General features: G+C 42.1%; 1 protein-coding gene and 1 long non-coding RNA gene across 5 annotated transcripts in view; one reads left to right on the top strand and one right to left on the bottom strand.

Annotated features, from left to right (window-relative positions):
- Window positions 1-12,480, bottom strand: part of LOC143831836 (uncharacterized) — a 56,508-nt gene that overhangs the window by 9,454 nt on the left and 34,574 nt on the right. The gene's annotated exons all lie outside the window — the stretch shown is intronic.
- The window catches only part of FGD5 (FYVE, RhoGEF and PH domain containing 5), a 199,498-nt gene that overhangs the window by 160,306 nt on the left and 26,712 nt on the right, over window positions 1-12,480 (top strand). For all 3 annotated transcript variants that reach the window (XM_077325309.1, XM_077325310.1, XM_077325308.1), the window contains exon 12: window positions 1,492-1,560. In XM_077325309.1, the coding sequence (XP_077181424.1) occupies window positions 1,492-1,560 (69 nt within the window). The remainder of the gene's footprint in view (window positions 1-1,491; window positions 1,561-12,480) is intronic.

Genomic DNA, 12,480 nt, shown 5'->3' with positions numbered 1-12,480 from the left:
TAACTGTATTTCCCCAAGCAGACTACACAGCCTCATGGCAAAACCATTGCTATAGTGCAATGATAGCATAGAATCCAACAATGTGTGAATGCACGTGGTTATTCATGAAGACATGGAACTGCCTTATCCAAAATCAGGAACCCAAAGGTTGAGCTGCAAAAAAGTGCTCTAATTCAACATATTAAAAACAGAGTCATCATAATTTAAAAACATCACATTTCTAACTGCACATGGAATAGACCAACATAGAATGGACCAAATATGTTTCGACCCCGAGGGGTCTTCCTCAGTGGTCAAATTATTGTGAGGAATGCCCTCATGTATAAAATCAAAGGGCTTGCTGGGTGGCAGAGAAAAATCTGTTAGGTGCTGCTCCAATTAGCCTTTCTAATGTAAAGGCATTTGATTTGGAGCCCACCTTCTAAAATATGCACTTCCAGAGGCCATCACTCTCTTCTTTTGTCCAGCTGTCAATCACCAGTGCATATTTTCGGTTCTGGTTTGGTTGGGTTTTGGTTTCCCTTTTTTGGTTTTGCATTATATGAAATCAGACCATTGGTCCATCAAACTCAGCATTGCCTACTCTAACCAGCCACAACTTCTCTGGGGCTTTGGCAGGGGGTTTTCACATTACCTGCTACCTGATCCTTATCACTGGAGATGCCCTGAACCATCTGTGTGCCAAACAGATGCTCTGTCACTGAACCACAGCCCTTCCCTATTCAACAAGCTTTTTGATGGAAGAAAGCTATGATTCCCTTGTTTTCCAGATCAACAGTCTTACTGCTATACCTCACTGGCTCTCTTTAATACCTTTTTCTATGCTATTTCCCCAACCTAACTACTGACCTGGGTGTGGGGGAATACTTCCACTAATAAAATTTGGGGTGGGGGGATATAAGTAAAGTTCTTGTTCTCTCTCCTCCCAGAGGGCTTGTAGCAGCTTTAAGGGTGGCAGGAATCCATATCTGGAAAATAGCATAGTTGGGAAAACATTAAGCACTTATTTTCCTTAGTCCTGCTTGCTGGATTAAATTAGTTGCTTCATGCAGTTGCTTTGACATTTAAAAAAAGCAAAAACGCCCCAGGAGTTCACAGATTCTCAATGTCTCACACCTACATTGTCCCAAAGAGACAGAGCATTTCAAGGATGCTAGAGCTAGAGGGTTATTCCCAAATGTCACAATATTGAACATGTAGTTTCTTCCTTGAGAAAATGCTCTGCAGGGCTGGCTTACATTTTATAACACCAGAGCTACTTTCTAGCCTACTAGCATGGAAGCTATCATCATGCAATAAGCCATTGCTTGCCTAATATAAGTTTCTTCTTCAGCAGTCACAGATTTCATCTACAGCAACCAACAGAGGTTGTACTTTTTCTCCTTATGCTGACTAAACCACAACACTGTGTATGAGGAGATACCTAGTCACATGATGAGCCCCTGAACACAGAATGGTGTCCCCCAAGGATGCTTCTCTTTCTTTCCACAGGTGTTTCTTAAAGAAGGAACGCTAATGAAAGTGTCTGGGAAAAACAGGCACCCTCGACATTTGTTCTTGGTAAGGATACTTCATGTACTTACTTATCTTTGTGGGGATGGATACCGGATATTGTGCTGTTGTGCTCATTTCCTTACTAGGAGCTGAAAGATTACGGCGTAGGGCAGTATCTAATTTCATGTGGATCCTACCTCGGTCGTACTGAAGTCATAAGCACTCAAAAGTAAAGGTTGCTAACAAAATTTATCAATTGGCCTCCAAATTTGACTTCCAAATTATTGGCCGATTCAGCACCAAAGCGTTCAGGTGATGTTATTTTCAGCAAGGCTTCTTAGTTTGTCTGAATCAAGACTCAACACTGGAACACACAGAGGAGTAGTGTGTGATCTCTAATCAGTTAACGCCATTTACCACAAAAGTAAGATTAGGAAGGAAGAGTTTCCTGGCACCAGAGAATTCTCACGTAGTATTGTTCTTGCCAGCTCTCTCTCCTGTCCCAGTTCTTTCTTTCTTTCTATTCATCTCAGGTATAGTCCACCTTTCTCACTGGGACTGCGGGTGAATTACATAGTTAAAAACAACACAATTGATGCTGAACAATAGACACAACAAACTAAGAATTAGTAATGGATTACAAAATTAGAGAATGTACTGGAACATTGTATGATGCATACAATAAAGTAGGATTGCAAATTTGGAGAATAACGGAGCAAAACAACAAGGTACATGCAACAAACCGAACAGTATAAATTAAACAAACAATGAACAATGCAGTGTAGATTTGGTAGAGTTTCACAAACAATAACTGTAGCCTTGTGGGAGTTTTCTGTCCTTGTGAAGCAGGGCGTTCGTTTGGGAGCCACAAAAGAGTATGCACAGATACATCCTGCTGTTGATCTTAGCCATTTGCGGGGTAAAACCTTCCAAAAGTATTGCTCATTTGAGCAAAGCTGTCTCCAGATAACATTATGAGAGAGGCAGTCTGGCATCTGTGTGGGTCATAGGCCAGGAAGCTCTTGGTAGGTGATGAATTGACCCCAGAAACTAATTGGCAGCTGGTGAAACAACTGCAGTATAGGTATAGTATGCAACTCTGTCAGGCTCCCAATGGTGACCCTGCCAAAGCATTCTGTTACATTGGAGAAGTAGGAGTGGGAGTTGTAGACCTAGCCCAAGATATAGTTATAATTATTTTTTGTTAAGGATTAATTCTGTAAAGATTAATTATTGTATTGGTTTTAGGGGACTGATTTTATATGACCTGCCTCGAGCCTCCAGGGGGAGGTGGGATATAAATATAATAATAATAATAATAATAATAATAATAATAATAATAATAATAATAATAATAATAATAATAATAATAGTCAGAGTTTGTCCTTGCCATCACAGTTGAAGAACGAAGCCCGTGCTATAAGCAAAAGTAAGGCATGCGTTGAAATGAGAATAGAGTTATGGTTGGAGAGATATGAGGTAGATTTTCTAAATGAGACACAGTTTGGAGCTTCTGCTGAAAGTTATGCAGCTCAGACTGAAACTCAGTGTTAACTGCAGGGAGGAACAACAACAACTGAGTCCAGTAGCACCTTTAAGACCAACAAAGATTTATTCAAGGTGTGAGCTATCGTGTGCAAGCACTCTTCCTCAGACAAAATGGAACAAGGATCATGAGAGTACAGATATATAGAAAAGGTAAATCAGTGGCAAATTAGTAAACTGTGTCATAGTATTCAAATTATGCCATCTTACGCCATATGATAATTCTTTCCTGAAACAGGGAGGAAATGATGATAATCCCTTGGCAGCTGGAGATATTGCAGAAGCCAGTTCTTGGGTCTTTAAGAGACACGGAAATATATACCAGTGACAGTTTTGTCGGCTTCCTTGCCAGAAATGAAATAGCAAGATCAGGCACATACATTGTTGTCAATGATAACCTGCCATAGTCAGACCAATAAACAGAAGTGAAATCAAACTAAAGGCAAGACAGCAGGGCCACCCAGTCTCGTGATTTTTAAAAGGTTTCCAAGTAATGAATCAAATTGAAATAAAACGCATGAAGAACCTGTGTGGTATTTCCCAGCACCATCAGCTGAGTAGGAAGACACTGAAAGGTTTGCAAGGGACACTGCAATGTGAATAGCTATACCTAATCTAAAAGAGCTTGCATTGAAAGTGCATGTCTGTTTTAGGAAGGCATCAGACTCTGGTGACATTGAAGGTAGCATTTCCCCAAGTAGGACACAGACTGAATAAACATATTTACTGGGAATAGTCCCACTGAATTCATGGGGGATTCTTTTCAGGTTGCTTCAGATAGATGAAGGTAAAAGTATCCCCTGTGCAAGCACCGAGTCATGTCTGACCCTTGGGGTGACACCGTTTAGGGTGGGGTTAGTCAAACTGCGGCCCTCCAGATGTCCATGGACTACAATTCCCATGAGCCCCTGCCAGCATTAGCTGGCAGGGGCTCATGGTAATTGTAGTACATGGACATCTGGAGGGCCGCAGTTTGACTATCCCTGCTCTACCGTTCTTTTGGCAGACTCAGTACAGGGTGATTTGCCATTCCCTTCCCCAGTCATTACCGTTTTACCCCCCAGCAATCATTTTACCGAACTCAGAAGGATGGAAGGCTGAGTCAACCTTGAGCCAGCTGCTGGGATCGAACTCCCAGCCTAATGGTCAGAGCTTCAGACAGCATGTTGGCTGCCTTGTGTGTGTATGTGTGTGCTTGTTGGCTGGAGAACTCAGCCACTTAAAATGCAATCCTAAGCAGAGTTCAACATCCAAGCACCAGGCTCAGGAAATAGGAAAGGCACCCACTGAAACAGAACAAACATCCTGCCAGGAGGTTCTCAATACCAGACTACTCTGTGACTGTGAAATATGTCCAGCCCCCTTCTTTAAAACCAAGGGCCATTCCGCATTCGTGCAAAATAGCACAATGGTTACTAATTGAAATCGCTACAGTTTTGCCGTTATGCACAACGTCGTTGACAATCTGCAACACTCCTGAAACCGATCCGCAAAAAGTGCTTCGTTGTAGCGCTTTCAGGGAAATCCCAAAAAGTGGATTCACCCTCCGGAAAGCGCTACACTCCTGCAACCAATCTGCAACACAAGTGGGAAAGTTCTGTGTGTTACCATTGTTGCGGTTTCTGCAGAGTCCCTCCCCCTGGCTCTCTCCTCTGATCTTCCGGCGAAGCGATCGCCATTTTTTTTTCTCCGAGCAAGTGGAGATCAACGCACCGGCAAGCCTTCATTTACCCAGTGAGGCTTTCCCGGCTGCAGTCCCTCTGTTTAAATTCACCAAGCACAAGCAATACAGAGGCCCGTTTGCTGGTTTATTTTCCCTTTATTTTTCACACTGTTTTTGGCCGAAAATTGCGCCCGTGGGGGGGGATTTTTTTTTCACTCGGGGGGAGCGTGGCAATGATAAAACGGCAGCTCAAACACCACCTGCTAGCTGGATGGGTCTCTCCGTTGCAACGAATCAACGCAGATTCGTTGCAACGTGTGTGTTTTTTTTTAAACCTTCCTTAAAGGGAAAGGGGCTTTTTGGGAGCATGATAACGGCTGCCAGCCAGGGGCGGGACACAGCTCGGCAATATCGCTTCCTGGCTAGCGATTTTTGCCAAGACCGGAACCCTGTGGGAAACGATAGAAACGCAACTGGATTCCACTACAAAGGCAGGTATGCATAACAACGAATTCCACTATTTAAAATGGCGATTTTTCGTTCCGCAAACAATTTGCAACATGGATCCCGGTGCGGAATGGCCCCAAGATCTGCTGCACTGTTGTGCCCCTTTGAGGTAGTTATTAAACCATGGAGTAGCACCCCCCCCACACACACACTTTGCATGTGACGACAGGGGACACCTGGACACCTGGAGCTAGCAATGCAAATTGTGGGGGCAAGTAGGATCACTTGATAAATGGTGTGACTTTGATAAATGATGTGTGATAAATGGTGTGACTAAGACCCAATTGACTGTCCCTTAGCAAGTAGTCTGTCATTGAGCCACACTGGATTTGTAGGTGTGAGTGTAGCCAGAATGCTTCACTATCTCAAAATGGGTTGAGAAGAAGGACCTCAGAAAGACCTGCTGCTTTATTCTTATCTTTCCTGTATGTGGCTTTAGGAAGGGGTTAGAGATCTATAACTATCTCTTTCTTCTGAGAGCTGATGTGAAATTCCTTGTGCAGTTCTCAGATCCTTGGATGTAGTGGCTGTTTGTTTGCTCACAACCATGGGCATGTTCACCTGAGAAACAGATGTTGTCCTGCTGGGCTGGGGAGAGGGCAGAAGGTAGAATAAGTTTAGAAGAAAGCCCAAGTACAGAAGTGTTTTGTAAATGCCTTTTGGAGGGGGGGGTAGTTTTGTTCTCTCTCATCACCCTTTTTTCTTTGTGCCTTTAAAACAGTGAGCTTTGGAGAGGAGAAAAATGGCTTTTCATATCTGCATTTCACTTTACTTCCACTGAGTCCTTAAGAAAGAGTAGGCCGTTCATCTAAACAAGTAAAATGAATGTATGCTGTTGCAGAAGTCACCTTGCAGCTGAGACAAGGGATTACAAGTGCAAAAATATGACAGAGTGACAGGCAGAGACAACTGTCTAGTCTTGTACATGCCAGTAATATTGTTGAATCTGGTGTTTCCTGACAGTGTGATTCAGTGTGTGCCTTCCTTGAATCCAATTACTGCTTGCACAGGGTTGAAGCCTCATTTGAAAGAATGTCAGTTTGCTGTATCTGGCACCCCCTTCTTCTTCCCGCTGTAATGTCCTATTCTGGCTTCTTTTTTCCATTCGCGTTTCTTCTTGTGGCTTCACACAAGATGTTACCTCGCCACTCACACGCTTCAGGATGTGCTGGCTCATCCCTTGAATAAGGCTTTGTTGGTCTTAAAGGTGCCACTGGACTCAAACTTTGTTCTGCTGCTTGGGCTGCCCACCTGAATCGCACTCCAGGCTGTTTGTGCGAAGACTGCTTTCTGGTGGACATGGAAGGCTGCCATCTCCTGGAAGACTACGTTATGCCACTTTTAGACATTAACAATGGACACAAATGGGGCCTTAAAAACAATTGTGTTTAAAACTTGCTTCTGAAGCCCCCTAGACTTTTTTGCCCCCACTGAATTTAGTGGAATTGAACAAAAGTTGGTCTTGTAAATAAGAGGATTATCTTAATTTTCAGCTAATGGACATTAGTCTGTTTGGATCAAATGATATTATGTTTTTTTTATCCTGGCTTTAATGAAAAATAAAAATTCAGTGGAGTCTAACATTGTTGGGGACACATCATTGACCGTTGTACTACAGAGTTATGAGGAATATCAGCTGCTGTTTAAAACAGCAGTCCTGTATTTGTGCTTTCTCAGGTTTTGAACACTTCTGTCTCGCATGACTGATAAGTCACCTCCCTTTGTCTTTGTGACATATTGTGTGAAATGGGCAGCATGTGTATTTGGCAGCTTTGGAACATGCTACCTGAGAAACAGATTTTCGATGGTAGGCATTTGTGCTTACCAAAGGGGCAAAATGCACACACTCCCTTTATTACACAAAATGGCAATCATGCTTACTGAGAGGATCACTCATAGCGTATTCTCCTAGTACATTAAATAGGAGTGCCAGAAAGGGTACACCTGAAACAGGGGCAGAGTAAGTGCCAACCATGGTGCCATGGCCTTGTCAATGGCCATCATTGTGGTTCCATTTTGTCTTTTCCACCCATAGGGCAATAAAATACCACCTCTACCATTCTGAACTGCTACCTGCCTTGGCTTCCTTGGAACTTCTCATTCTAGTCTGTACTATTCCTCTCTGCCTGGTGGATTTCTCATATGCCATCTCAGCCTTTTCTACTTTCCCCTTCTTTGGGCACCTTTGTAGTAACTCTGCCTACTCTGTTACTACTACCTGCTTTGCTTACAGAGCCCAAATTCTTCTTTCAGCTCACTCTGTTTGCCTTCCTCAAGTGCCAAACGCCTTCTTATAATGACTGATTATAAAACTAGGGCTCCTTTCCCTCATCTCTCTCAGATTTGGAATATGAGATCCCTTAAGTAAAGGGTATAGTCACTGTGAATTTTGTCCCAATTGGATGGAAAACTAAAACTGTATAACAAGAGATATGTTTTCCATTAAAACCAATTGAAAACAGATGTACTAATTTTAGAATGTACAAAAAAGCCTGCATTTTTCTGTTTGGGTCTGTTGGACCTGAAAACTATCAGGAAAACCCCAGATCCCAATGCCAGGATTGTATTCAGATCTGGGATTTTTTAAAAACCTGTATTTTTTTTAAATGAGACTGATTAAGTGTAAACGGTGCAGTAGGAGAAGCTGGCCCCAGGATCAGTGGGCAGTGGGGAGGTCTCCTTCTGCCCCAGCCGATCCTGGGGATGCAGGATTGCAACCAGCTCCTCTTGCAGCTTTCAGCTCATATCCTCCCTGCTGTCTTGCAGCTCATTTTAAACCAAGCTGCAGGAGAGGATCAGGTCGAGTGGCATGGATCTTTCAGCTCCTGCTGCCCTGGGCAATTCTGGGCTGCTTCCTTTCATAGCTCAAACCAAGCTGCAAGAGGAACAAGCCCCAACCAAGGGAGCATGGAGCTCTCAGCTTTCACTGTTGCAGCTGATGTTCGGTATAGCTGAATAAAAGGTTCAGCTATATTTGTAGCCGATCAGATTCTCAGATCTGTAATCTATTTAAATAAGGAGAAAAGGAGGTTGAGAGGGGGACATGATAGCCCTCTTTAAGTATTTGAAAGGTTGTCACTTGGAGGAGGGCAGGATGCTGTTTCTGTTGGCTGCAGAGGAGAGGACATGCAGTAATGGGTTTAAACTACAAGTACAACGATATAGGCTAGATATCGGGGGGGGGGGAATTCACAGTCAGAGTAGTTCAGCAGTGGAATAGGCTGCCTAAGGAGGTGGTGAGCTCCCCCTCACTGGCAGTCTTCAAGCAAAGGTTGGATACACACTTTTCTTGGATGCTTTAGGATGCTTTGGGCTGATCCTGCGTTGAGCAGGAGGTTGGACTAGATGGCCTGTATGGCCCCTTCCAACTCTATGATTCTATGATTCTATGATTTTAAGACCTGGAATAATAATACTGTTCAGATATTTTGGGGGTATTTTTTGATTCAGTTTATGTGCACACCCCTAGTATTAACTAAACAAAAATGATTAATGCTGAAAGTAAAAAAAGGAACAGCTTTGTTTTGCATGTTCTGTAAGACATGCTCAAAACCTGGTTAAAATAGAATTACTAGCATAGAGGTCTTGGTCAGGCTGGTCGACATGCTTTCTGGAGGATGTATCAGTTATATACAGAAGCGTTCCATTGCTTCTGGAACAAGATGGTAGTATAGGTTTGGTCCTAGCATCAACACAGTCCCACCCATGCACTTCTTTTGTAGATGCTATGGATGGTGTGTGCCTTGTTAGCATTACCATCCCCCATCCTGGAAAGCTGTGCATTAATCTGAATTTCAGAATAGCAACTCATGACTAGTGAGAAGTTAGAAGCGACTGTAGGCACAGTTCCTTAAATGTAAAGACAAAACAGATGGGAAACAACTGTAATGGGCAATTAGCAAACAAAACTATCATTAATGTTTAATAAAACAGAGGGGTACTAATCATGGCTGCCATAGCAACAGTGTGCACTTGGGTAGCTTCCTTAATCATCACCAGCTATGGAATGACTTGGGCTTTATGAAAATATTTCATATATATAAAAGAAGCAGGATTTGTTGCCAAAGGGATGCTCCAGTGCATGCTGGGAAGAGCCTGACAATGCTTTACATGAACTAATTTGGGGGCTGGTAGAGTGTCCTTCGTTAGCTGCCTTTTCTGTGACCTGAAATGACCCTAAACTACGTGGCTACATTGAGACGCAAAGAAAGAAAGAACCTCTCTAATAACTGAACTAAATATTCAAGAGGTGCTTCGACCCCATTCTTTTACATATTTTCTGCAACACAAGCATCTTGCTTTAGAGGTGAAATTACTATCTGCATGAACCAAGAAACGTTTCAGGATTTTGTAATGAAAATTATGATCTTCTTGTGGCATTAGTTTTTACACACCCATATTTCTTTACTTTTAAAATCTTTTTAAAAAACCACATCCAAGCAAAGTTCATTTCGATGGAATACTTTTTTGTTTTTCTAATTTGCTGAGATTTTTTCCAATCCCCAAGTTCCAAGATTTATAATGAGATCCAGACAATGCAGGAGGGTTACTGCTATGATTAGATTTATGTTCGCAGAGCTGGTAATTTATGAAGCAATAAGTAAATGATACAAAACTTTCTGGGCATGCCATTTGTCACCTTGCTGTACTGCCGAAGCTAGAGATATTAGTTCTTTGAAAGGAGAGCCCCCCCCCAATTTTTTTGTGCCAGTATAATCTTTGTGCTATAGTAATAAGTGAGTGATGTGGCATAATTGGGGAGGGGAGTTGGCTAGCAACAGGGTCTCTTACAAAATGCACAGTGACTTAAGAAGTGATACCAACCTCCAGGTGGTGACTGGAGATTTCCTAGGATTACAGCGGATCTCTAGGTGACGGGGATCAGTTCCCCTGCAGAAAATGTCTGTTTTGAAAGGTGGACTCTATGGCATTAGACCCCACTGAAGTCCCTTCCCAAACTCTTCCATTCTCAGGTTCCACCCCCACCCCCCAAAAAAAGCTCCAGATGTTTCCCAACCCAAGATTTAAGGAAGGAAAGATTAAAATAATCTCCAGCTCTGTACTACCGTGTTCACAAATGTATTAAGACTGCATGCTTTTTATGTTTCCAAGCATTCTCATTTAAAGGACTAATCTGCAGGTTGCAGAGCTGGAAAATCTCCCTGAGAAGCTGGCAGCACTGCTGCTCAGAATTGCCAGCATTCAGGAGTGAATTCCTAACAAATTAAGTGGGGAGCTATGGTGCCCAGAAAATGAGCACCCCCCACTGCTGATAATAATATGCAAAAAGATTCACAAAAAGAATTAGAATGATAAGTAATGGTCTGCCAAGAATGTGTCAAGAGCAGTGAGATTTTATTACTTAGAAGCAGCCATTTGGTGGTGGAAAAAAGAAAAAGACATCTCTAAGGCAGTTCTGGAGATCTCAAAGCCACACCACATGTTAAGTGGGCAAACCATGATCAGATTTTGTGAGGTACTGATTTAATCTGGGAGGGGGGGGACTGGAGCTAAAGCTTGTAAGGGGCTTAACAGTTTTGGCACCCCATGAGGTTTTCCTGATATACATTAACCCCCAAACAGCCCTTCTTTTTATTTATTTATTTTATTTATTTATTTATATTTTTATACTGCCCTTCCCTACGGCTCTGGGTGGTTTACATAAAACATTTTTGAACATTCACATTCACATGAGGGAAAGGTCTTTTTCTACTATAGCAGCATGGAGAAGTTAATTTCTAATCGGACAAATGGCAACAAGTACAAGTTTTTATCTAAAAGTTTTATGTTTTTTTTAAAAAAAACTCTTCCTATGTCCCTCAGATAATTCCAAATTCCATTCTTTGATTGCTGTTAAGGAAAATTGGAATATTCCACATACTACTTCTTGCACCACTAGAACTGACCATTTTTAAACGGTCCCCCTAGTGGTCCCTTAAAATATCAGTTTAATCTGCAGCAATTATGTTGTGATTTAGTTCTATGCCATGGAAAGTTTCAGTGGACCATTTCTGCATATTAAGTCCCTGTTAAAGGGACAGGACATTTTTCTCCTGGCCAGTTGGCAAGCCTGTGCTCAACAGCTGTTTTAATTAAGGTGTTGCTGCTCAGTATTCCCCAGGAACGAAATGAAAGACAAAATATATCCTTGTTTTAATTAGGATTGATTAGACACTGCAGTGCTGTGTTAGCACTCAGGAGGGGGGGGGGCAGCCGACTGAGAAAATTCTCAAAATGTCACAAACATTTGAGGCAGGGAGACTGGCTTCCCTACCCTCAAACGTGCTGACAGTAGATAACACGGATGACGATTGTAAACAGCTCCTCTCAGAAGTAAGTCATTTATTCAGTGGGGGCTTACTCCCAGGAAAGTGTTCTTAGAAGTGCAACTATAGTGTACTTGACATGGAACGTTAACATAATAAATCTATGATAAAGTTCAATAGTAGTACTTTTAATTATGACAAACTCATTAATGACTATGAATGCCGGTGCACTAAGTAAACAATAATATGCAAAGAAAACCTGTGCCTGGCTGGATTTATCAATAAAGAAGCAAAACTTCTAGCTGCAGCCTTTTTTGTTCATTTGTTTTTATTTGGCTTTAAGTAAACACAAAATGTTTCAGTGTGGATTCAGCTTCCTCAGTTATGTTCACACAAAAGCATATGGGTGTATCTACAGGCCATGGGAGCCCTATATGTATCACTTTTCACTCTAACACATATAAAGTGTATCTTTGGGCTTCAGAAACCCTATAAGTAATAACTGCTCACAGCATCAATACTTCGAGTTCCTTCACAGGTTTCATGACAATGTTCTCATGGAACTAGGGTTTCTGTGGCGCAAAATTTGTGTAGCTAGAAGTTTTGCCTCTTTATTGATAAATTCAGCCAGGCACAGTTTTCTTTGTATATTATTGTTTATTTCATAACTGTATTTTGTGATATTGCACTAGGTAAAGAAACAGGCCTCCGGTTTGACTGTGTAAGCTCCATAAGATCACAGGTGAAATGTTAAATACTTATGTCATTCAGAGTCCATCTTTCTCACTTGGATTCAAGGCAGAATACACAGAGTGAGTAATTCAATTGATAGGGTGCAGGTATCTAGTAAGCAGTACAATAGCATTAGGGTTGTAGAATCAACCTTAAACCTAAAAACAAAACTGAAGCAAAGCATAAATTTGAACACGATGCATTACAGCAGTGGTTCCCAACCCCCGGTCCGGGGACCAGTATCAGTCCATTGATCAGTCGGTACCAGGCCGC

Source organism: Paroedura picta, chromosome 3 (genome assembly GCF_049243985.1).
Source record: "Paroedura picta isolate Pp20150507F chromosome 3, Ppicta_v3.0, whole genome shotgun sequence".
Classification (NCBI taxonomy): Eukaryota; Metazoa; Chordata; class Lepidosauria; order Squamata; family Gekkonidae; genus Paroedura; species Paroedura picta.
This window is presented reverse-complemented; position numbering and strand designations above follow the sequence as displayed.